The sequence below is a fragment of the Cheilinus undulatus genome, linkage group 20 (assembly GCF_018320785.1).
Source record: "Cheilinus undulatus linkage group 20, ASM1832078v1, whole genome shotgun sequence".
Taxonomy (NCBI): Eukaryota; Metazoa; Chordata; class Actinopteri; order Labriformes; family Labridae; genus Cheilinus; species Cheilinus undulatus.
This window is the reverse complement of record NC_054884.1, coordinates 37,074,138-37,098,571: the sequence shown is the minus strand read 5'-3', so window position 1 is coordinate 37,098,571 and position 24,434 is coordinate 37,074,138. Positions and strand designations below refer to the sequence as shown.

At 41.4% G+C, this 24,434-nt stretch overlaps 2 protein-coding genes across 2 annotated transcripts; one reads left to right on the top strand and one right to left on the bottom strand.

Annotated features, from left to right (window-relative positions):
* Window positions 1-3,757: 3,757 nt before the first annotated feature.
* LOC121528488 (endonuclease domain-containing 1 protein-like) lies at window positions 3,758-7,052 on the bottom strand. Its single transcript, XM_041815970.1, has 2 exons — window positions 6,695-7,052; window positions 3,758-5,865 (listed from the first exon to the last, which is right to left on the bottom strand). Exons 1-2 carry the CDS (start codon window positions 6,977-6,979, stop codon window positions 5,248-5,250), a joined length of 903 nt encoding a protein of 300 aa, XP_041671904.1. The 5' UTR covers window positions 6,980-7,052; the 3' UTR covers window positions 3,758-5,247.
* A 2,719-nt stretch (window positions 7,053-9,771) lies between these two features.
* Window positions 9,772-16,604, top strand: LOC121528286 (UDP-glucuronosyltransferase 1-2-like). The gene is made up of 2 exons (XM_041815651.1): window positions 9,772-9,881; window positions 14,552-16,604. Exon 2 carries the CDS (start codon window positions 14,561-14,563, stop codon window positions 16,163-16,165), a length of 1,605 nt encoding a protein of 534 aa, XP_041671585.1. The 5' UTR covers window positions 9,772-9,881; window positions 14,552-14,560; the 3' UTR covers window positions 16,166-16,604.
* Window positions 16,605-24,434: the final 7,830 nt, after the last annotated feature.

Sequence of the window (24,434 nt, the reverse complement as noted above, 5' to 3'; positions counted from 1 at the left end):
AAGACGAACTAGTAGAGCCAGTTTAGTCTCATTAATTCTTCAAGTACCAACACCACAGATTATGTCTGACTGTTGTAAATTTAGTCAGTGACAGTGGGTGTGTTGGAAAATATCGATTCAGATCTTCAACTCTGAATCAGAGGGAAAAGTGCAAAAATTGATCATTCTAAATGTCTTTCAGTCATAAGGTATTTTTCACCTGCAGCCAGTTTGAGCACCCCAAACCTGCTGCTGGTGTTTGGCTTTGTACGCCCTCCTCTGTAAAGTGATGCAGCGTGGGGTGTGTCGGTGCTAGCTGGTGGCATTCAGTGTCAGCAAAGGCAGTTTTATTTATCTGGAGGCCCCAGGCAAAGATCAATATGCTGCCCCACCTTGTTGGTAGTGATGGATGGAGGAAACCTCATGAAGCACTGGAGCTTTCTTTGTTGTGCTGGAATAACAGCAGTAGTTCAATAGTCAGACCAAAGCATTGGTGCAGTTCCTCTCTGTTTCAGTCTCATATTTCTATTAAAAGTCATAATTCTGCATGTCCTCTCTTTAAATACATCCAACAACATAGAATATTATGTTAACCTGTCTGAATTAAACAGAATTTGACAGTTTTATAATCTAGAAATAGATTTTTTAAATTTTCATTTTACATAAAAAGTACAAGGATGCCACCTGGTGGTCTACATTGTTTGTACAGCATTTGGCTAAAGCCTGGCATCCACTGTGCAATTTAAAGCCAACTCTATGACAGTCATGGTGCAAAGTCAGCTCTCACTGTGCAACTGAATCACTTATAATGCACGACTATCGTGCACAATATATGTGCTCACACTAAACAGTCCGATGATCGTGCACAACCTCTTTGCTCGTTTTAATGGGAGATGTGGTTGTTACGGCTGCGGCCATATTGTGTTTCATTGTTGTATTGCCGTGTTTTGTATTTTGTATTGTTCTTTTGTGTGTGAGTGAGTGCACTGTTGTGTCCATCTTTGTCTTGTTTCATGTGAAAGTGAGTCCTCTGTTCGTCCCGTGTGTTTGTGAGTGAGTGTGTGGACTGTCGTGTGAGTGGATCTTTGATATGTCTCCAGGTGGTGCAGCATGATTGGTCGGTAGGGTTGGTGGTGGCAGGGACACGTGGCACTGATTGGCCTTCTACTCCTTTAAAATACAGCGGCCTATGGTTGACGGTGGACCTCTCTGACAGCAGCACCTTTGTTGTTTCTTCCCTGCCTCTAAAAATATTAGCTTCATCTGAGAACTGTGTTTTGTTAGTGCTTCAGTACAGTTTAACCCAGTGGTTCCCAAACTTTTTCTGTCAGGCCCCCCTTTGGCAGATAAAAATTTTTTTTAGCCCACCCCCCCTACCCCTCATAGTTCATATTAACTTGTAAGAACATGTAAATGTGTTACAAATACATTGTCAGAGTTTTAAAAATCACACTTGCTAAAGATGATCATTTCCCTTAAAACTGAAACTTAATCAACATCTTGAAGATTTATACACCAAGTCCTGCAATAATTTCAGTGAATACTGTGGGCTTAATTGGTGCTACAGATCTTCTTGAGTTTTGGGTGCAGATGTGAGACTGCCGCTTTCAGGTCAGTTTCAATGTCCAGCTTTGATTTGTTTTTGTCTTAATTGAGGCAACAGCAGAAAAAAAAACTATCTCACGCTGGTAGGATGTGTGTCCAAGGCTAGCAGTGGTAACCACTGTGGTATCCACTCCATTCCAAAATGCTGACAGTGTCTTAGACTAGAACTGCAATAACATTGTTGAATCTGAGGTGAAATCACTGAACTGCTCCTCTTTTGCATTGTGAAGTCATCAGCTGGTGTTGCTTAGCCTTGCCGTGCCGCGCATCTCCAGTCATGACTCCGCGCCCCCCTGGGGGGGCCCACGGCCCACTTTTGGAACCACTGATTTAACCTTAGCTTTGATTTAGTTTTTGTAGTCTTAGTCTTTTTCTGGTAATTGTGTTTTTGGATTAATTTTACTTTTAAGTGCTAGATCGCCTCCTTAGCTTGAATCCAGTCTTTTTTTTAGTTTATTGAGAGTGACCTGTTTAATTTAACTTATTGTAAATAAATTGTTAAACTTTGCACCTTGACCTTGACTATTAGTTTGGGAACTGGGAAAAAACACTCTTTTTATTAAATATATTATGTTATGTACCTTCCTCCTAGATGGGTGCATAACAGTGGTCGAGTTCTGATCCAGCAGGTTGCCAGAAGAGCGACAAAAACATCTTTCCCATTGTGAAGAGCTTTCAGTGATGTTTTTATTTTTTATTTCAAGCAGAAATGTGGTCGAATTCTGGTAAAACTGATGCTACACTAGAGCTCTATCCGAGCTAATCACAGCACTGGAAGCAGCCGTTGCAAACAGCTTTGAGTACAACTAAACCCCTCCCAGAGCTACCTGCTTGTTCTCCTAAAATGATGCTGATTGGTCAAAACAGGGTTTGGTTCGGCACAAACATTGCAGATTGGAGTATTTCAAGATGGATTTGCCTGATGTTCAACACGGAATCTGGCAAATCCTTCTGCTTTGCAAGGTGAGTTTGACAGTTTACAAAGGAAAACATCCTAAAGTGTGGGATGTGAAATTAGAAGACCGAGATTCATCTTGAATAGGAGTTGTGTCTTAAACTATATCTGTTTAGAAAAAACATCAATTTATGTTAAAAATGTAACATACCAGGCATGGCGATTAAACAAGAAGATTGCTCTTATGAGAATAAAACCAGGTGGTTCACAGAACACCGAGTGTTATATATCAAAGGTTGGGTATTCATGCACAACTGCTGTAAGTTTCCAATAGGTGACATCTTTAGCTCACTGCTAGCTACTGATTGAAGTTCACGTGTTTTGTAAAGGCATCAGAAAATGATTGGCTTAGAAGTTGAGCAATGCATTAACTTTAAATTTGGGGTGAAACTGAACAAAACAGCAGCCGAATATTTTGCTACATTAGCTGAGGTGTCTGGGGAACACTGCTTGTCACGGGCACGTTTATCAAAGAATTTAGTGAAGGCAGAGAGAATGTCCAAGACTATGAACATTCTGGGCGCCCATGCACATCAAAAATTTCTGGAAACTTTTTACAAATTGAACAAATCGTTGGAATTGACTGAGTATAAGAATGATAATAGAAATGGTCTCTATTGATGAAGGGACGGTTTGGCAAATTTGGCATGAAAAATTTGAACATGACTAAAGGGTGTACCAAAGTTATCCCTAAACTTCTGACTCCTGATCAAAAGGAAAAACAGGGAAGTTTGTTGAGACATTTTGGAAGAAACTGAAGGAAACCCAAATTTTATAGAAGGAGTGATTACATGCAGTGAAACTTGGATCTTCGAATACAACCCTGAGACAAAACAATAGTGAATGCTTTAGAAAACACCATCATCACCAAGGATGAAGAAAGCACCACTAAGACAGTCCAAATTCAAAGCCATGTTGGTTGTTTTCTTTGACATTAAGGGGATCATTTAGGAGTAGTGGGTTCCAGAAGGGTCAAAGCTGGATCAGCACTATTACAGACAGAAAAATTGAGAGAAAAGGTCTGAAGAAAGAGTGCACAACTGTGGAAATCATTCTTCATCAGGACAGCACTCCAGCTTGATCACCCCCCCCCCCCCATTCACCTAATCTAGCACCATGTGACTTTCTGCTGTTTTTTTTAAAGATAAAATATCTGCTAAAAGGAACGTTTAGAGTCAGAGAAGTTAAGAAAAGAACTACAGAGGTTCTGAGGTGGAAGAAGACCTGCTGCACTGTAGACCTGAATGCAGAGGTGTGTTGATGCAGAAGGGGAAAGACTAAAAGAGAAAGACAAAAATTATTCTTGTTTTTTTTTTTTTTAATAGCCATGCATCGTATTGCCCAGCCTAACAGTCAGGTTCCATGCAACAATTCTAGGAGGAGTCTAGGGCTGAATCCAAATCCTCCCCTTAACCCTTAATCTTATTCTCAAGCTCAACCCTCAGTTTTAACTCGCCCCTCAAAACCAACTGTAAGGGCCATCTCCTGACTTAGAAATGGGACACCCCTTAATAGCAGTTACGATTTCAGACTGTAGAGGGCAGTAATGTGCTGAAATTGCGTAGTCTGTCGATTCAGAGGAAGAAGAAGAAGAGCGACAATGTGTTAATATTCAACGAAATAACATGTATAAACACCACAACCATGGACATATTCAGCTGAAAGTCACCGTATAACACGGCCATTAGCTAACGCAAGACACCAGTTGTAACTCATAGGCTTGTCTGTGACAGCACGGTTACCAGCTTAGAATCGTAAAAATAAAATAACATTGAACTAAGATATTGGAGTGGTATTTGTATTTTTTAGATCTCTATTAACAAAGAAATTTACATTTGTAGCTCAATTTCTTCCCCGCTGTCATCGCCATCTTTTTTTGAGTGATAATCCTCAATATCAAGGGAGATCCAGGAACATCTCAAAACTGAGGGAGAAAAAGCCCTCAAACTCGCCCTTCAACTCAACTCTCAGGAGAATTTGGACAGCCCTCGCACTTTGCGGGAACACGCATTTTGTGACTGAGGGTTAAGATTGAGGTTTAAGGGGAGAATTGGGATTCAGCCTAAGACTCTTTACAGAAGAGTCATCTTTTAGCTTCTTAAAACACTAACTTAAAGTGAACCTTTAGGACAAAAAGGGCTTGCTTTTGTCACCCATTTCCTGACATTTGTCCTCCTAAGAGTTTAGGCCCTAATGTCCCTAAAACTTGACAACTGTGGCTTCAGACCATGCATGTTGTTATCATAAAGCATCACATTCAGAATGCACTGACAAATTATGCATTCATTAATTTTCTTTAGAGCTCTCACTGTACACCTCAATCACTTCCAATGCACGACCATTGTGCACAATTTATTTTCTCACACTATACAGTCCGATGGTCGTGCTCAACCTCTTGGCTTGTTTTAAAAAGAAATGTGGTCCAGTTCTGATTAAACTGCCACTTTCCTATGGCTGGATTGGAGCTAATAGCTACCATGGCAGCAATAACTGAATATGATTGCAAACCCATGCCAAAGCAGACCAGGGGAAGAGCAAAAACAAAATGAGTGCTTTTGGAAAAAGTAGCTAAGAAAGTTTGTGTTTACATTCAGTCTGAACTGAGTAGTGGATAAGCAAGTGGTGTAGTGATTATTTTACATATGATGCGGTAGTATTTTGATGATCATAAGCTGGTGATGCAAGACAAAGTTCCTTGTATGTCTTCATCAGTGTGATCCGGAGCACTGCTCATAAAAGACGTTGACTACAGTGTTGAACCTGTCCGTCAGATACGTCTCCAGAGCTTCCAGAGACATTTGTCTCACATCATACCCCCTGAACTGCTTTTTAGCCGTCTTGTCAACAGGCACAATCTCCTCTGTGCTGTTGCGGTCGTTTCGGCCAATAGCGGCGTATGTAGGAAACGTGTCCTTCAGTTCTTCTGGAAGGCTGCTGTTGTATGTTGGACAGCAGTAGGCCGACCAGATGTACTCCGGCACAGCCACACGATTCCTGAGCCAGTGCTCGTCGTTGCGGTAGGGGATGATCCCGGTGACTATGTAAGCTTCTCCCAGGCAGTAGGCCCCAAGGCTTTTGTTGACGGTCTGCTCCAGGGCTTCCCAAGGCCCATCGTTGGAGCCTGCCTTCTGGGGAACCACATTTGTGAGGGTAAAGGTGGCATAGCGGTCCTCACGGCTCTCGTGGTGGAGGCTTGGGTTCAGATGGCCTCGAGAGAAAGTGGAGTTTATGTAGTCCAACTCTACCGCCTGGCTTTCCACCACGTTCTGGTCCAGAGGGCCTGGAGGGAATGGGATCATGTTGCCATCAGCTCCAGGGTATGCTAACTGTTTAGTGGACGGTAAAACAAAGAGATCAGGATATGGAACTCAGCATACGGATAGTGAGCAAGAAAAGACTAATAAACACATAAACTAATGCGGAAAAAATAATACAATACTTAATTTAACCATAGCAAAAATGGGCTTATTAATTAAGGAGTCTTTATAACTTAAAAATGCATTAAAAAGTATAGATTTTGGTAAGATGGTGCAACATTTTTCATTTATCTGGCTGGCTAAGTGGGTCTTTGTGTAATTTTCTTTCTTGGGGTCCAAAGTCCCAAGCTACGGCCTTGGTGAAACCTGATCCTTACATTACTTGTTAAACTATGAAAATGATTCTGTTATGGATTACTTTGTGACATGCAACACTAATTAAAAACCACCAAAACATGACCATGTAGTGTTTGTCTCACTGTGTCTGGAGCATGTCTAAAATAGCAGGATCAGACAGATGGCAGTTCTCTTTTACTGTGGCTTATTTCCTCTTTTTATTATCTGCTGCTACAGCAACCCTGCAGGGAAAACACTGTGTCTGATGATAAGTGGGAGATGAAAAGTTACTGTTTTTATTACATGAAACAGTCCCTTTGAACATTTGAGACTTGTTTTGTTAAAATGATTTTTTTTTAAAGCAGTACAGCCAATGTGAAGCATAAAGACAAAAAGTAAACTTATATACAGGAAAATGACTTGTGCACCTACTAGCATCTTTGTCTTGTTTTCACCCTTGGTTTAGAAACGGTTTCACCATCTTTATCTCAAATAAAATAAGGATTTACTATTCATGTCTCTGATGTGTAAATCAAACAACTGAGCGTTTTAAGATCCTCACCTGTGGTTCAAACTTCCATGAAGCGGTGGGCCTCTTTCCTTCTGGTATGGAGTACAGATATCCTGAGAACCATGGGGAGCGGCGTGGTCGACTGTACAGTGTGGCGAAGCGGTATTGGTTGTAATAGCGTTGGCAGATCGGCGTCCCAGACAGACCTTTAGGAGGCCAGGATTTAAAAAAGAACTGTAGGCATGGAGTGAAATCCCCAACATCGGCTGCACACAGGTTCCATCCTCCAGCCAAGATCAACATGACAGCTAGAGCATGGCAGCACGACATCTCCATATTTAACCGTCGTTGGTGGAATCAAGCTACCAGAAACCGAAAACAATGTTCTCATAGAGTGTGTGTGAATGCAGTGAGGTATGAAAACAAACATGAGAGCTCTTCCTCCTGCAGGGACACATGACCTCTGTAGAGAAAGCAGAAGTTGTTTCATCATTGGTTTCAGACCCACTGAATCTGCTGGTTAAGACGTTTGCACTTAACTCTAAATGAAACTTCTTTTCATAAGGCTTCCTTCTTTTTTGATAAAGATGTAATAATCAGCCCTTTAAGCTGCGCAGGCATGGTCAGCCATAAGGGGGGATAAAGAAGAGAGCTTTCTGGGACCCAGCAAAACGAGGGACCCATGGAGGTCTGCAAAATCATGATCCATTCTAAAGTTAATCTGTGATAACCATAATTTATGTTTAGCCTGAATAATAATCACTCTTATCAAAGCGACAAAAAGGAATATTTTTCTTATTTATGCTGCAGCACAGTATAGCCTTTTTTCAGAATGTAAACCTGTTTTCATTAAACAGAATTACATATTTTGCTAATGTTAACATTGAACTAAACTACTTGGAGAGTAATGTCAGACTTGGGGTAAGCATGATGTGAACAAAGTTAGGATGCCAGAGAAGGAGGTAATTGGAACTGGAATAAGTCTAAGAGACAATTAATTTATTAATTGCAAAAAGAGGCAAAAATGTAGAAAACTGGCAAAAATGGGTTAGAAGTGGCTAAAATTAGTGAACAGCAGCAGAAATGGTACAAGAAAGGGAAAAATGGTGAATAGCAGTTAAAAAGTGGCAAAAACGGGTCAAAAAGGACAAAAAATGGATAACAGCAGCAAAAATAGGCAAAAAACAGGTCATCACCAAAACCCCTACAAAGTGGCAAGAATTGTTTGAAAAATGACCCATAAAATGGATAACAGCAGCAAGAATGGGTAAAGAAAGGCAAAAGGGAATGGGAAAAACTGGTGAAAAGACAAAAATGGGATAAGAAAAGCAAAAGTGGAGGGGTGGAAATGGTGATAAGTGGTAAAAAAGTGCCAAAATGGTTTAAAAGTAGCAAAAAATAGGCAAAAAGTGACCAGAATTGGTCAAAAAAGACAAAAATAGATAACAGCAGCTAAAATGGGCTAAGAAAGGCTAAAAGGGATGGGAAAAATGGTGAAAAGGGGTTAAAAAGTGCCAAAATGGTTTAAAAGGACAAAAAAGAAGCAAAAAGTGGTCAGAATTAGTTAATAAAGACAAAAAAATGGATAACAGCAGCAAAAATGGGCAAAGAAAGAGAAAGGGGGATTTGGGAAAAATTGTTAAAATAGTAAAATTTAAAAATGTCCAAAAGAACAAGCAAAAGTGGCAAGAGTTGATTAGAAAAAGACAAAAATGGGATAACAGCGGTAAAAATGGGCTAAGAAAGGTAAAAGTGGAGGGGGGAAATGGTGAAAAGTGCCAAAATGGTTTAAAAATGGCAAAAAGTGGCAAGAATTGTTTGAAAAATGACTCATAAAATGGATAACAGCAGTAAGAATGGATAAAGAAAGGCAAAAAGGGATGGGAAAAACTGGTGAAAAGCCAAAATGGTTTAAAAGTAGCAAAACATAAGCTAAAAGTGGCCAGAATTGGTTAAAAAAAAAAGACAAAAAAAATGATAACAGTAGCAAAAAAGGGCTAAGAAAGGCTAAAAGGGATGGTGAAAATGGTATAAAAAAAAAAAAAAAAAAAAAAAAAAGCCAGAAATGGTTTAAAAGTGGCAAAAATAGGCAAAAAGAGCAAGAATTGTTTGAAAAATGACTCATAAAATGGATAACATCAGTAAGAATGGATAAAGAAAGGCAAAAAGGGATGGGAAAAACTGGTGGAAAGCGGTTTAAAGGGCTAAAATGGTTTAAAATTGGAAAAAAAAAATAGGCAAAAAGCAGCAAAAATGAGTTATAGAGGCATAAATATGGAGAGGCATCTGGCTGCAGCCCTTGGGCAAACCTCTACGCTGGGGCGTTCGGTTGGAGACCTCTAAGCTGGGGCGAAACCTCTACGCTGGGGCGTGACGTATATCACCCAGGACGAAATTTCAGCTCTATCCGCTTGCCGACAGGCTGACCCTAAACCTAACCAGGTTTAGGGTCAGCGTTGTAGTCATGCTAACAACAGCTAGGTCATGCTAACAACAACTAGCACGCTGCACGTCCAAGCATAGGCTTGGGCAATGACATCACGCCCCAGCGAAGAGGTTTCGCCCCAGCGTAAAGGTTTCGCCCCAGCGTAGAGGTCTCCAACCGAACGCCCCAGCGTAGAGGTTTGCTCGAGGGCTGCAGCCAGACCCTCTTGAAAATATGTAGGAAAAAAGAAGTCAGAGGTGGAGCCACTTTTTAACACTTACTCGCGTGTCATAATGTCACTAACTCTTGTGATAACTACATGGATGTAAGCCACAAATATCCAAAAGTGCATTCAAAATACTTCTTTTATCAAGTAACTGGTGGTGTTAGATGAATGAAAGACAGAAAATGCCCAGAACTTTTGAAACTTCACATCCAACTGGAATATTTATGCAGGATGACCTCATTGTCCCGGCCAAAGCAGGCCAATTCTTTACACAAAAAAGTGTTTAGAAAATATTCTGTTATAGCAGTGTGTGGTTCTCTGTGTGTATTTGTGTTTGTGTGGTCTTCTCTGGAGTGTGTAGGCTGCTCAGAGACGGGGCGGGCTCTGTGGGAAACCCTCTCCTCCCCTTTTCAAAATACACACATACATCTGAAGTCCATTTGTCGAGCTCCTCCCCCACTACCCTCCTTTCCTTATGTAACCCAGAAATCAGGTTTGGACTTTATATTCTTCTACCTTAAGGCGTGGGGGCTCACTTTTCCTGTGACAGCTCAGAGAAAATTCCTCCACTGTTGCAGAGATTGAAGGTGGGTGGCAGCTCTCTTAGTTCTGAAACACATTTATGCCTTTGCAGCAGAGCTGGACAGAAGAGGCTCCAAACTGTTGATACTAACTAGTGCAAGAATCTGGATTTAGACAATGTTGGCAGCTGTAAGTGCTCGATCTGTACTCACTAGTGGACAATGTTAGATTCCTTTTTAACTCTGTAACAATAGACATGCAGAGAGGAAACTGGACTCTCTGGGGCTTTCTTCTACTGCATGTTTTGTTTAGAGACTCTGCTTTGAGTCTGTTAGGAAGTCACAGATGATGAGATTAGAAACACATAAATCCACCAGGCAAGTCTGTGCTTACATTCCTCTGGACTTTAATCTGTTATGGCAACTTTTTAGTCACTCCTGGTATTTATTTAGCCCCTGTGGTTGCAGATTAAACCATAAGGAAATGGACTTTCTCAAGCATGAAAACCTGCGACTGCATGTTTTATAGTTGTAAGATGGATCAGACATCAGACTGCAGGATGACACCAAGCATGAACAACATTATGATTTTCATCCTTTTAATTCCAGAGAATTTTTATTGTTAATTCATATAATTGACTTTTTAAACCATCTATGTGCTACCATTCAGAAATGAATCATTAACCCTCAGGTTTAGCCTTTAAATAGGGAGATTGAGATGTAAGACAACATCACCCTAACCCTAACCACAGTAATAATTTTGTTGCAAACATCCAGAGAAAATGTCAGAGAGGCCAGCATCCCTGCTCTCACTCCTGCTGTTTGCAACACAAAAGATATCTGAAAGAAACCTTAGCCCTGAAATCACAGCCAGTGTGGAGATTAGGACATGACTTGTATCAGGTCTGTCCTCAGGAATGGCTGGGCCCATGAACTAGCCTTCAGGAAATGTGATGTATTAATGCTGATGGATGTTTGTCAGATCAGTAGCTTTAGCCCTAGCTTTATGGCAAATGTTTACTTCCTTTATAGAGCTGAAAAGTATGTTAACAAGTTATTGTTGGGTTTAGAAGTTCCTTAGAAAGTGGCCTCAGTTTCTTCTCCCTGTTTTCTGGGATCCTGACTTTATTTTGACTTTTTTTTTTTTTTTTTTCTATACACTAGAAATAAACTGGTTCACAGTCCGGTTCAAAAAACCAAACCTGTCTCATTAGCGAGGGGGACTTTTTTGTACCACAATCGTTTCGATTATTTTTAGGAAAAACCTCACTGCGGACTGATTGGTGTCTCATTTGATTGACAGATTGAGAAGTTTGGTTGAGACAGCAATTTCAATATGGAAGCCACCATGAATTGGCTTCAAAAGCAGTTTGAGTCTGCCTACTGTAAGCAGACGGCTGACTCTGACTCAGGCTCTCTCCAATTCTTTCTTCGGTTTATGGTCGGAACCCAAAAGTCAAACCAAATCAAATCATCTTTATTACCTCCGCTAAGGAGGTTATGTGATCGGGTGGGTTTGTTCGGTTGTTAGATTGTTAGTTTGTTGGCAACGTAACTCAAAAAGATTTTGATAAAATTTTCAGGGAATGTCCGAATTGGCATAAGGAAGAACTGATTAGATTTTGGGACTGATATGGGTCACCGTCTGGATCCAGGAAATTTTTTAAGGATTCTTTACTATTGGGAGATAGGGCTAGTGGCAGAGGTCTGTGCTGTTACCACTTTACACCAGGAGATGGCGGACAGGAGTAACTTCAAACCCAGCAGCATGTTGTTGGTGTGTTTCTATTCAAAGTTTTGGAGTTGATAGAGTTTGAAAGACGCATGCCCAGTCAAGGAGACGAGTCGGAGCGTAACAGAGAGAAAGACAGCGAATTGTAGCGAGAACACTCACAACGCTGGGAGGAATAGAGGAATATTCACCCTCTGTCATGACTTTTGGTAGTCCGGTGAGACCATGGGTGCTTCTGCCATGACAGTTCACACATAGCAAAGCCAATACTTTGCCTCACCGTGTCTCCACCCCACCGTGGAGGGAGTAGCAAATTAGGTTTTGGAAGAGATCAGGATCACCGTCTGGATCCAGTAATGTTTTTAAAGGATTTTTCACTATTGGGAGATAGGGCTAATGGCGGAGGTCTGTGCTCTCCGAGTGCTTTTCTAGTTTATATAGCACTTTACACACAACACAGTGGATCCAAAGTGCCTTACAGAAAATGGAATTAAAAGAAATAAAAGAAGCAGAAGAAAATGAGTCAATTTAAAAGTGATAAAAAGTAACAACTGTTGAGAACCCCTGGTCTAGTGTGAGATAAAAAGCCTCAGACAACAAATCAATTCCTCAAATCTACTTCCTGATATCCGAAGCATCAGACATGTATTTCCTCATCCATGTCTCTCTCAGAGGCCAAACAAATGCGAAAGTTTCCCCATTCCCTTCTCAACCAGGTCACTGACTCTACTTTCCACCTCCTCTGATATATCCTCTCTTTTCTTTTCTTTTCATTTTTTTTTTAGACACAACTGTTGATCAATATTCATCAGCTCCTACCCCAACGTAATACGTTTGACTTCAGCTGCCATAGTTCCCTGTTCACAAATAAGCTAAGAACTAAAGTCTTACTGCTGAGGATTATCTGGAGGGATTATTGTTCAGCAACAAAGACACACCAACACTAATTATGACGAAGCCGACTGTGGTGTAGATTTGATGCAGAAGTTTAGACTTGGCTTTTGTGAATTAAGGTGGGAGAGGGAGGTTGGAGTAGATCTGTTGATCCTTCACATCAGAAGGAGCCAGTTGAAGTGGTTCTGATAAGGATCAGGCTCCTGGTCGCCTCCCTTTGGAGGTCATCTGGGGTAGTCTAACTGGGAGGAGACCCATTGTTGTATACCCCTCTGACCTAGGAATGCCTCAGAATTTCCCAAGCGGAAATGTTGCAAGGAAAGGGGAAGTCAATTTGCTGAGCCTAACCCGCTCTATTCCTCCTAACTGTAAGAAAATGATGTGAAGATGAGCTTCTGTTTTCGGGGCTTGTACTGCTGAAGTAGGTGGGAGTGAAGTCACAGTATGCTACGAAAAGTCTATTAGACTGTTAATCTATATATACTCAAGAACTGTGGAACTCTGGGCATAAGAGAAGTGACAGTCTCAATGCAGTTTTTGTAAATGCCACACAGAAAAGGAAATCTTGCCTAGGGGTCAGTCAATGTATTTTCTGGCAGATCTATTTCCTGTTTGAAACCAGCCTCAGAAATTGTGAGAAACTCTTGTTCATCCATTTCTGATAGAAAATGGAAAAAAAAAAACATAAAAACTAGCTGTTTTCTCATTTTTGACCAACACGATTTTGTGTTTTGTACACACAATAATAAATACACATTTCCACCAAACAATATAATCATCAGTTGAAAATCTGACTCCTGCTGTGTACATGGATAAATACAGCAAGCAGTCTAGGCTTATTGATTCGTATTCATTTGTTGTCCTCCAACTATTTCTATAGTCCATCGGTTCAACAGTACTCTTACACTTAACATCCTCTTTAATTAGGCCGGCAAAATTGACGCTTTAATGTGGAATAATCCATCATCATTATTAATCTGATTAAAATCAGATCTTCATCTACAGCGCAGAATGACTCAAAATCCCTGAAACATCTCTGGCAACGCATTTCAGGCAGTTTGTCCAAGTAGGGTTACCGTCCAGCATGCTGCCATGCATGCACAAATGGGCCATTGATCTGGTAGTGACCAACCAACTCGATATGGAAGACGTTAAACAGCACGTTGGCCCTCTCGATGGGAAATTTGAGTACAAAAAAAACCAAGACAGAACAGTCGATTACAGTGATTAATCTGATTAAAAATTTTAATCATTTGACAGCACTATTTTTAATACATTGTAAAGAGCAAATGGACCTAATATTATACTGCAAAACACAGTGGATGGCTATGTAGGCTGAAATTTTGACAGAGGGGCTTTTATTTTGAAATATTCACCTTTTCAATGGGGTCAAATGATTTCCTCTATTCTCAAGAACAAGAAAACAAAATAACAGGATTGGAAAAAATCTGGCCCCTTCTCAAAATGTTGTGGCTCGTTTTCCTGTTTTTGTGAGCAAAACGAAAAAAACAAAACAAACAAAAAAAAACCAAAACGGAAAAACAGATTGTTTTTCCATTTTTTAATCAAAAACAGAATAAGAGTTTCTCCTGATTTCTGAGGCTGGTTTCAACCAGGAAACGGATCTGCCAGAAAATGCATGGATCTATATAAAAATTTGTCTGTTTTCAAACTTAAGGAGCGTCTGTCAAACGATGGTAGACGATGACCGATGGGTTCTGAGATTGGTCACCAGTTTATATTCAATGGACTAAACCACATCAGTGCCTTTATGCCTTTTACACTGTTTTCCTGGTTTCAACAAAGAAAAATCTGGAATGTTGAAGCTATTTAGCTGTCAAAAAAGACGTTTGGGGATGTCTCAGCATTTTTCTTGCCTTGTCTTACTTGTTCTGATATTAATTCATTCAACAATTGCCCCTTATTTTGAACGCAAGTCAGGATTTAGAGTACAAAGAAAAAGATAAACATTACAGCATAGCATTGGCTAGTAACTAGGGCATGTAAAGTCATGATAATGAGACTAGTTTAAAAGAAATGGTAAAATATAGTGGCATTTTTGGGTCAGAAAAATGTGCATTTATCTATAAATATTTGTTCTTTTTCTCAGAGTTAATCCATGGAGAGCGTCCAAGGAGTCTCACTTCTGCTTCTCATCCTGAGTGTTTCCCTCTTGGCAAGTCCAACCGTCGAGGGTGGAAAAATCCTGGTGTTCCCGGTCGATGGCAGCCACTGGGTCAACATGAACCTCATGATCCAGGACCTCCACGCCAGAGGCCACGAGGTTACTGTGGTCCGCACATCCACTAGCTGGTACATCAAGGAGAGTGCGCCACATTACCGCTCCATCACCATCACTTTACAGGAGGCCATCAGCATAGAGGAGCAGGACTTCTTTGTTACCTTCCTGGTGAAGATGCTGGAGATTCAGAAAGCAGGGGCATCTCCTATTGCCTTTATGAAATTCTGGTGGGAAATGTTGACCTCTCTTTCAGATATCCACAAACAAGCCAGCCTGGTTGGGGTTGAAATTCTGGAGAACAAGACTCTACTGCAGAGTCTTCGTGACACTCAGTTTGACGTAGTTCTTATTGACCCAGGCTTGCCTGTGGGAGTTGTTGTGGCTCATGAACTTAAGCTGCCAACTGTTTTTAATGTGAGATGGATCACCAGTGGGGAGGGGCATTTCGTTGTGGCTCCATCTCCAACATCCTACGTTCCAACTTCAGGACACGCTGCATCTGACAGAATGACCTTTGTGGAAAGAGTCAAGAACATCTTACACTATCTCCTCAACATATACATTGACAGATTTATAGTATGTCCTCACTATGATCAATTGGTAGACAAATACTTTGGTCCAGATGTTGACTTCTATCATCTTCTACAAGGAACGGACATCTGGCTCATGAGGGTGGATTTTGTCTTCGAGTTCCCCAGACCCACCATGCCAAACGTTGTCTACATTGGCGGCTTTCAGTGTAAGCCTTCGGAGCCTTTATCGTCAGAGCTGGAGGAGTTTGTTCAAAGTTCAGGAGAGCATGGGTTCATCCTGATGTCTCTTGGTACATTGGTGAAGGGTCTGCCAATAGAAATCACTTCTGAAATCGCTGCTGCCTTCGCCCAAATTCCCCAGAAGGTGATATGGAGGCATGTTGGTGATCCTCCTAAAAATCTGGGCAATAACACCCTCCTGGTGAAATGGTTGCCTCAAAACGATCTCTTGGGTCACCCAAAGGCAAGAGCTTTTGTGGCCCATGGTGGTACCAACGGGGTCTACGAGTCCATCTACCATGGAGTTCCAATTATAGGCATGCCGCTTCTCTTTGACCAGTTTGAGAACATTTTAAGATTAGAGGCACGAGGAGCTGCCAAATCTGTTGATGCATCCACACTCACTAGCCAGAACTTTCTAGAAACAATACAGGAAGTCCTTCACAATCCGTCCTACAGGGATAACATGAAACGTCTGTCGTCTCTCCATCGGGACACACCAATGCACCCTCTGGACACCGCCATTTACTGGATTGAGTTTGTTATGAGGCACAAAGGCGCTTCCCATTTGCGCACTGAGTCTTATAAAATGCCTTGGTATGCCTACCATTCTGTGGATGTTATTTGCTTTTTCTTAGCATCCATGTTGATGTTAATAGCCGCTGTAGTGGGAACAATACGATTCCTTTGCTTCAGACTGTGCAGGAGGAGAAAATCCAAGCAGGAGTAGCTACTGACTCTGCACACCAAGGGATTACTTGTTGAAATCAGCTTGTCATGTGAAAGGACAGGGCAAGCCAAAATAAAGACTCAGTCCCATTTCTAACTTTACCCAAACCCCTTGTTTTTGAGGTGCCCCCTTGCTACCCTAGAGTTAACAGTTAACAGACAATGTTATGCAACAACTCTCAATGTTATCCCACAACTCTCAGTTTGGAGTGTGCCTCTGCAAAATGCCCATTTTAAGAGCCATAAAGCATTTCATCCAACCCTCCATTCCAGCAAAAAACAGGACCCCTAGATGTGAACATGCTGAACGTAGCAGTAGGCTAAGTGGTAGGGTAAAGGAGTGTATTGGGTTTGAGTCTTATGTTTGAAGCCACACTAGCAGCATTGCTTCATAGAGGGCAATACCGGTCTTTTAGCCTGGCGGTAAGTGGTGAGCCCAATGGTCCTGATAAGGCATGAAGACTGAAATGCGGTGCCAAAAGATCCAAGTTCAACATTTTTCAAAGCCTGAAAGTCATAAACATTTGAGCTTATCAAGTCTTATGGCCCCTGATAGGTGTCGTTAAACCTTGAGCTAAGTTGCTTCACTTAAATCCAATCACTGGTCCACAAATGATTGTCTAACTAAGATTTTGAGCCAGATGCCAGCGACATTAAGGCTTCGCAGGGCAGTTATCTGACTTGTTTTGGACTGTGGTGCCATTTTTGTTTTTTAGTAAAATATCTCAACGATTGAGTCAAAGAATTGCCTTGAGACTTTTGAATAATAATGTCCCCACTTTTATGTGATGTTATCATCAGAACCATAGTTTCCAGCAATATATTTTAACATCTAAAGCAATGGTTCTCATCTGGTGGGTCAGGACCCACAGATGGGTTATAAAGCTGTTTTTAGTGGGTGTTGAATGTCAACCTGGAAAGAAAACAATTGGCAAAAAGTCTTTGAATTTGGAAGCACTTAGCAGATTGACAGTCATGTGCATATGTTTTAGGCTATTAGGGCACTAAGGACTCACCACAGGGCCCCATGTGCCAAAACCCCGGGTTGGAGAGGACGGGGAGGGCAGCCTGAGTCCAGCTCAACACATGTTGACAGACATGCTCTGTAGCCAAGGTCAAGCTTGATATCATCTCTTTTGTTTGGGCCTTTTTAACCCTGTCCAGCATGCGTGTCCATGTGGGGAAACTGCAACACTGGTCCCATGTGTGTTTGTCTGTGGGTTCCATGGTGGCCTCCACAGCTTAACTGCAAGTGTGGATCAGCCCATATGAGACCCATAAAGGCCCCATCTAGAGATCCCTGCGATTACCCATGTTTGCTACCAGTCAGATCTATCTTGGATCTCTAGATAGGACCTATATGAGCTGATCCACACATAGGCAGGTGGGGCCACCATGGAACCCACGGACAAACCCACATGAGACCCATATGGCAGCTCGCATGTAAGGGACCCACATGGACCTGCTGGCTGGGTGGTGATATGCCTACAGGCTCTTGGGACTTCCACAGCGCAACCAGGGGCTTGTAGCGACCCTTCTACCCCACCCTAACAGTGTGGACTTTATATTTTCAACAGATTATTTCCCCATGCCCCTGGTAAAATGCAAGGTCATCCAGAGCACGACCGAGGTTGTGTCAATCCTTCTTACCGCCCACAAGCTTATTCACCACATCTAATTGTACTTACAGTACAAGCAAAATGAAAAATCAGATGTGTCCTGTTGGGTTGCTTTTTTTAACATGTTCATTTTATCCTTTAACTTTGTTCAATCACATCTACCACTTTGAATTTTGTTGGTTCTGATTAACATAAAGTAAACACAATGTAGTCCTAACTTTTGTCTGACACAAGCACACTTACAGAGGAAACTGTGAATAAGCTTCAGATATTAGATTTTTTTAGATGACAAATATGGCACTTCTGGTAATACAAACACCAAATATTAAGTTAGTCAATACAAAGACTCATTTGCGCATTGTGACTGAACTAAAACCACTGTAAAACCAGCATTTTAAGTTGCACTATTAACACGTTTAATACGAAGGGCACAGAATGCTTCAGTTTCATTCAACTAATCAGTCCTAGTTAGCACTAAATAACATGACAGCAGGGCATAGACTGCTGTCTTTCTTGTGCTATTTACAAATAACCCACTTTAACAAAATAGTGATGCACAATATTATCAGTATAATATCGTTTACGACAGATAATAGCTTAAGAAAGTCAGTTAGCATTGGAAGATACATATTTTCTGCTGATATTGGCATCAGGCTCTGACTTCATCACTCCTTGCTGAGTTATCTTACATGCAGAATTGAGGAGTGATGACATAACATCTTAAAACCCCCAGTCGGAACCGACAGGTAAATGCTGGGGTGGAGGTGGGCTGAAGCGAGAGCACAGTGCTGATCCAGGGCTGCAGGCAATTGCAGAGCAGAGCAACAGACCAGAGATCTTACAGCTTAAGTAGACCACTGAATCAGGAGGATGTGAGTCTTGTGATTTGATTGAGATGCATGTCAGGTGTGAATCATTGTGCCCAAAATCACTGCCTGAACTACCTCACGAGGTTCGTCACATCCAGTATGGGAAAATACATTTTTAAATATCAGCACATCAGCAACATCTGATCTTGTGCATCCCTTACATTAGCACAGCATTAACTGACCCTGAGCCCAGCACTAAGAAAAGCTACAGTTTTAAGGGAAAACCATCTCTTACCAGAGGGACAGCTCTGGCGGAATCAGACTGATATTTAACAGCCGTCGCTGTTGCCATCAGTTATTTTAAAATGTAATATACTTTTGAAAACTCATTGTATTTGCATCTGAAATTCAGAAAAGGCTAATAAAACTCCTATTTGTATGCTTTATTGTCACTTATTCTTATTTGATGATAAACATTTTGAGACTGGTGCTGTGTTTTTTGTGCCTTTTAATGAAAAGAGTTGCAGTCTGTCAGGAGATGAAATAAACGCAAATAAAAACATTTGTAAAGGCAGAAACTGTTTATTTCATGCATGTGAGAAATTATAAACTGGACTGAAAACAAAGCACTATATTTTTTGTCTCTATTTACAAAATAAGGGGAGAAATAACAATCATCTTAGACATTTTAAACGTCCTTCTCACAGATCCATCTATAGGAGATCTTACAGGAGCCGTCCATCCATGATGACAGCGCCTTTTCACTGGTGTCTATGTGTCCACAGTCCTCTCCTGATGGGTCGTCCTGCTTCCAGTTGTCAGGCTCGGTCCCTGCTCCAGGTCTGTTCAGCCAGTACCTGAAAGAACACGAGGAGCAGGTAAGATACAAAAATCACTCTAAGAATATTTTATTTCCCAGATGTCTCTTTGTAATAATGGGCTTTAATTTATGCTTGATTTATCCTGTCTTTTTGTTTAGTTATGTTTTTCTTCAACTTTAGGATTCAAATTGCAAAATTTTTCAGGAAATTAACTTTAGAAACTAAACACTTTTAAAACTTTGGGTCTTGATTTCTCATAAAGAGGTGGTGGTGGCTCTTGTAACCTAACCAGCTGAGAACCATTGGTTTAGAGTATGTTGTCACAATGTAAGAATTTAACTGTGACATTATACTGGGAAAAAATGCAAAAAACTGGGGCGCAGATGGCTGAGAGCAGGGGTCATCAAGCCCATTTTCCTGACCGATGCTGAGGGGGCCCGACATGAGGTCCCAGTCGGGTTAAAATTCACAGTGTGTGGCCAGCTTTAGAATGCCTCATGGGTGCCGGCTCTTTGTGGAGGTCTTCCAGGCACATCAAACCAGAGGAGACCTAAGGTTGGACCCAGAACTCGCTCCAAGGACTGTTTATCCCAGTGAACATCTTGTAATCCTGAGGAAGAGCCAGCCCCAGATGAGCAAAAAAAAAAAAAAAAAAATGGATGGATCGAACAAAGATAGACCCGATTTGATTTTTTTTTTAATTTATAGTTTTCAATATTATATAATGTGTGTCTCACAGTTCTTCTTGGTTCCCTTTTTCTTTCCTTTACTTGGAAATGTCATCTAAAAGGATTGTTCTGGGGGCGCGCCGGTGGTCGAGTGGTTGGGGCGGGCACCGTGTGCGCGGGCGACCTGGGTTCGGGTCCGGCCCATGGCACTGTTTCCTGCATGTCTCTCCCCGCTCTCTTCCCTGTTTCCGACTCTATCCACTGTCCTCTCTCTAATACAGGCACGAAAAGCCCAAAAATAAATCTTAAAAGAAAAGGGATTGTTCTTGACTTTAAGGTATTTGCTAGTTTACAAATGATCCTGATTTGGAGAAATGCGGATACAGAAGTTTTTTGTGATCTAAATGCAGGGCTATACACAACTTATCATCTCTATCATCTCCATCCATCCAATTTCTACTGGATCCTACCATTTGGACATTTTTAAGGTAGGAGCAGAGGCCCCACAGTATTTATTTTACTCTATTTGATACAAATTTCAGTCTGACCCCTGACACCCTGGACTGGTCACTAATCAAATGCAGGGCTGGCGTATAGAGACAAGCAAACAGGCATTCCTACTAGCACCTAGCATGTTTTTGGTCTGTGGATGGAAGCCAGGGTATCTGGAGAGAAACTACACATGCATGGAGAGACCATGCAAACTCCACACAATAAGGTCCTGACCAGGAAATGTTATCTTCTCTTTATTAATATTTGTTTTTTGTATATATTTGATATAGGAAGAGAAGTTTCTTTAAATTTAGGATTTCAGAGTCCTTTAACTTTGACTTACTGTGCAATAGAGGTCACTGAGCTGCTGTCAACCCAGCTCCAGTCACCCTCTGACTCAGCGTCAGTCATCCCGATCCACAGCCTGGAGCCGCTCTGCTGCTGAGCCCGGCCGCTCTCAAAGATAAACCTCTGAAAAGACAGAGATAATTCATATAAGAAGTAAATAAACAGCTCTATAAATGATGTATAAGAGGGTCATGTTGCTTTTTTGTTCATCTCTTACCTGCTCAGGTTCACTGTTGATGACAACAAGGTCGCCCCCTTGTGTCCGACACCAGGCTCTACTGGCGCTCCAGGTGAGCAGGTGAGAGGAGAAGTAGTAACACTTGTTCTCAAAGTGTCTCCAGCTGTCTGGACACTTCTTACAGATTCGCTCTGAGGACAAAGATAAAGAGAAAAACGAAATATTTTTAGACAGTACAGCTATAAAAGAGGGTGGTTTTACCATTTGGCAAATTTCCAAGCAAATTTCCTAATATCCAAAAGCAATGTATTTCAACATTTTGAGCAAATTATTAACACTAAAATGGACATTCCGAAGAAAAATCTCCACAATTCTATAACAGAAATGATTACTTTGTTGTAGGAAAGCCAACATGTAATGTCCTCATATGTGCATGCTAGGTTAAAGTTAGTATTTGAATGTAAATAAAGGATCAAGAGTGAATAAGGTAGCTTTAAAATAGATTTTGGATTATCCAAAACACCCCAGGGGAGGACTCCAGGTCGCAACAGCAAGGCTGAAACAAAAAAAAAAAACCTCCAAAAATCTTCCGCATATTTTAATTAGGTTCTTCTAGACCAGGGTTGTCCAAACTATGGCTTGGGGGCCAAATGTCCCATGGAGCATTTTTTTATTGGCCCCCAGTAAGGTCTAGAAATAAAATGATTTATGCCCCACAGTAGGCCCTGAAGCATGTACTTGATTTGAGATAACAGGGTAACTGGAAATCATATTGACCACTAAAATAATGATACCTCGAAGCTTAACGCCCTGATGAGCGTAAACAAAAGGATTACAGCAGCTAATAACAGTTCTCCATCTCAAAGCCTGAGTTATAGACTATTATGCTAATCATCTTCAAGCATCAGCACTTCCACCCACACTTCTTCAGCAGCTTCATGCACTTATTAAATAAACAGATACCTTTAAAAAAAAAAAAGCCAAATATGGTGATGTTGTCAGTAAAGTGGTCTTGGACATGAAATCTTTGCAGGGAAAAGTTAAATTTGTTAAATAACAGCATTGCAGCCCACTGTAGAGACAGACTAAGATTTTAAGTAAAGAATTACTTTGTACCTTTAGTTTTGTGATCAACCACGGGGCAGTAAAGGTCCAGGGATCGATACGCTTCCTGCATTGCCACCTTTTGGTCCATCTCCTTCATTCTGCTCTCCTCTCTCCCTGCTGCTACCTTCCTCTGCTTCATCACCACCTGGGTCAGGTTCTGGTTTTCCTCCTGCAGCTCTGCCACTCTCTCCTGGAGCAGCAGGTTCTGTTCCTCGCAGTCATCATTCATCAATGCTCCTAACTTCTCACTGAAATTCCTAACCTCTCCCTCAAACTTCTCATTGATTTCCAGAAGTTCCTGATTCTTTGCCTTCACCTGAAACAGCTCGTCTCTCAGGAGGTCGACTGTCTCAGACAGATGTCGTTTCTCCTCTTCTCTCCCGCTGATGGAGTCCTCCAGATGTCTGATGCTTTCAGACATGTTCAGCGCCTTCTCCGCCTGCTCTGACGTGAGCTGGACGAGCCGATCCAGCTCTAGTGTGAGTTGTGAATTCATAGAAGTTAAGTTGAAAATCTCCTCTTTTAGCTCTTCCCTGTCTAAACTCAAAGCAACGTTAGCAGACAGAAGTTTGACTGAGGTCTTGTTCAGGAGTTCAGTCTGCTCTTTTAAATCGACATTGTCTTTTCTGAGTTCAGTGTTTGTTTTAGTGAGAGTGTGGTGGCTTTCACTGATGTTCTGGCATTCAAAGAGGAGACTTCTCCATCTCGGCTTACCGTCAGACGCACTGATATCTGAAAGATTAGGGAAAAGAATGATTAACAAATGGGAAAAGAACATGGCTGGGAATTTAAATTGGGTACTGACGACTTCAGAAAGAAACATCTCAGTCAGAAAAGTACATTGGTAAATGTGCCATCTTCTTTTTTTCCTTCATTTAGCCATGAACTGACTGGAGGAGGCCAGCCTCTGTCTTTTGATGTGTTTCAGTGATGCTTCATTCCCAAACTATCCCAAATTTTCCAGCAACAAACCATTTTTCTTCATGGTTTTAACAAATGCATTGGACAATGGTATCTCTATGCCCACATTAGATATGAATCCCTGTGAATGCATCGTATAAATGAAGCATTTTTGACTCAGCAGACCAGGGTGACCCCAGTCTCACTGGGTTTTACCCCAGGTCACTCCTGGATCAAACATCTCAGGAGTTTGGTACAGACTGTACTCCTAAGATTTGTAGCGTATGAAGCTCAGCTCCACTAACTATTTAGGGATTAGTCTTCTCTGAACTTCTGTCAGTATCTGGTACTTACACAAGACAGAGAGAGCCACACAGGCCACAAACAGCGACAAGCAGAGTGCTGAGAGAGTGATCATCTGACAGACGTGGTGACAGATCTTTGTTTTTCTGGTGCAGAGACAAGCTGAAGCTAAAAAATACAAAAAGAGGTTGATTAATTTCAATGAGTAGTTGTTGCATAGGTTAATGAAATCATCACTGCACACGAGCTGTGCTGTTTTTGTCAGCATTATGACTTTTATATATCATATTATGAAACATTGTTTTATGATACAGCAGTGAAGGACAAATGCATTGTAAACTATCAATACCATATAAAGCCTCACTTACAAATGTCCTGCTCCTGTTTGGCTGCAGCCACTATGATCGACCCGGAGCTTTGATTATGACTAATCCAGGGGATCCAGTGATGTCCGACCATTTTACCTGCACAGGATGACAGATTTTAGAGAAGCAGAGCGACTGTAGGGATGAATTAGAATCTGACTTTTTAACACAGAAACAGCCTCTGCACCAGTGGGAAACAAATGCATCATTTGGATCACAGCTTTGGATGTTTAAAGGGCACACACGTCACTTTTTTTAACTCCTGCTCACACATCTTCAGGAAAACGTGTTTTCTGTGTGCAGATATGAAATTTAGACGAATAAAAAAACTACTGAATTTAGTTAGTTTTCCTGTCATGCATCTTCATAAAGAAACTCTTGTCAGTCATGTCACTCTGTCATGACACCTGCTCACGTCACATGCTGTAGGTACCAAACCTTTTTTCATCAGGGCCCCCCTACTCATAACGAAGAAAAGGTGTGAATGTGAGCGTGCCTGGTTGTCTGCCATGTGATTGACTGGCAACCAGTCCAGGGTGTGCCTTGGACTGGATGCCCAATGACAGCTGGGATAGGCTCCAGCACCCCTTTGACCCCCAAGGATAAGCCCCAACAGATAAGCAGTATAGAAAATGGATGATGGATGGAATTTCAATACAC

What these genes read in the sequence shown, in the direction of transcription:
- LOC121528286 (XM_041815651.1), top strand. Translation starts at nt 14,561, where the DNA reads ATGGAGAGCGTCCAAGGAGTCTCACTTCTGCTTCTCATCCTGAGTGTT.
- LOC121528488 (XM_041815970.1), bottom strand. Translation starts at nt 6,979, where the DNA reads ATGGAGATGTCGTGCTGCCATGCTCTAGCTGTCATGTTGATCTTGGCT. An exon ending in CATGGAAGTTTGAACCACAG is followed by an intron (nt 5,866 to 6,694) that starts GTGAGGATCTTA and finishes TCCACTAAACAG; the next exon opens with TTAGCATACCCTGGAGCTGA.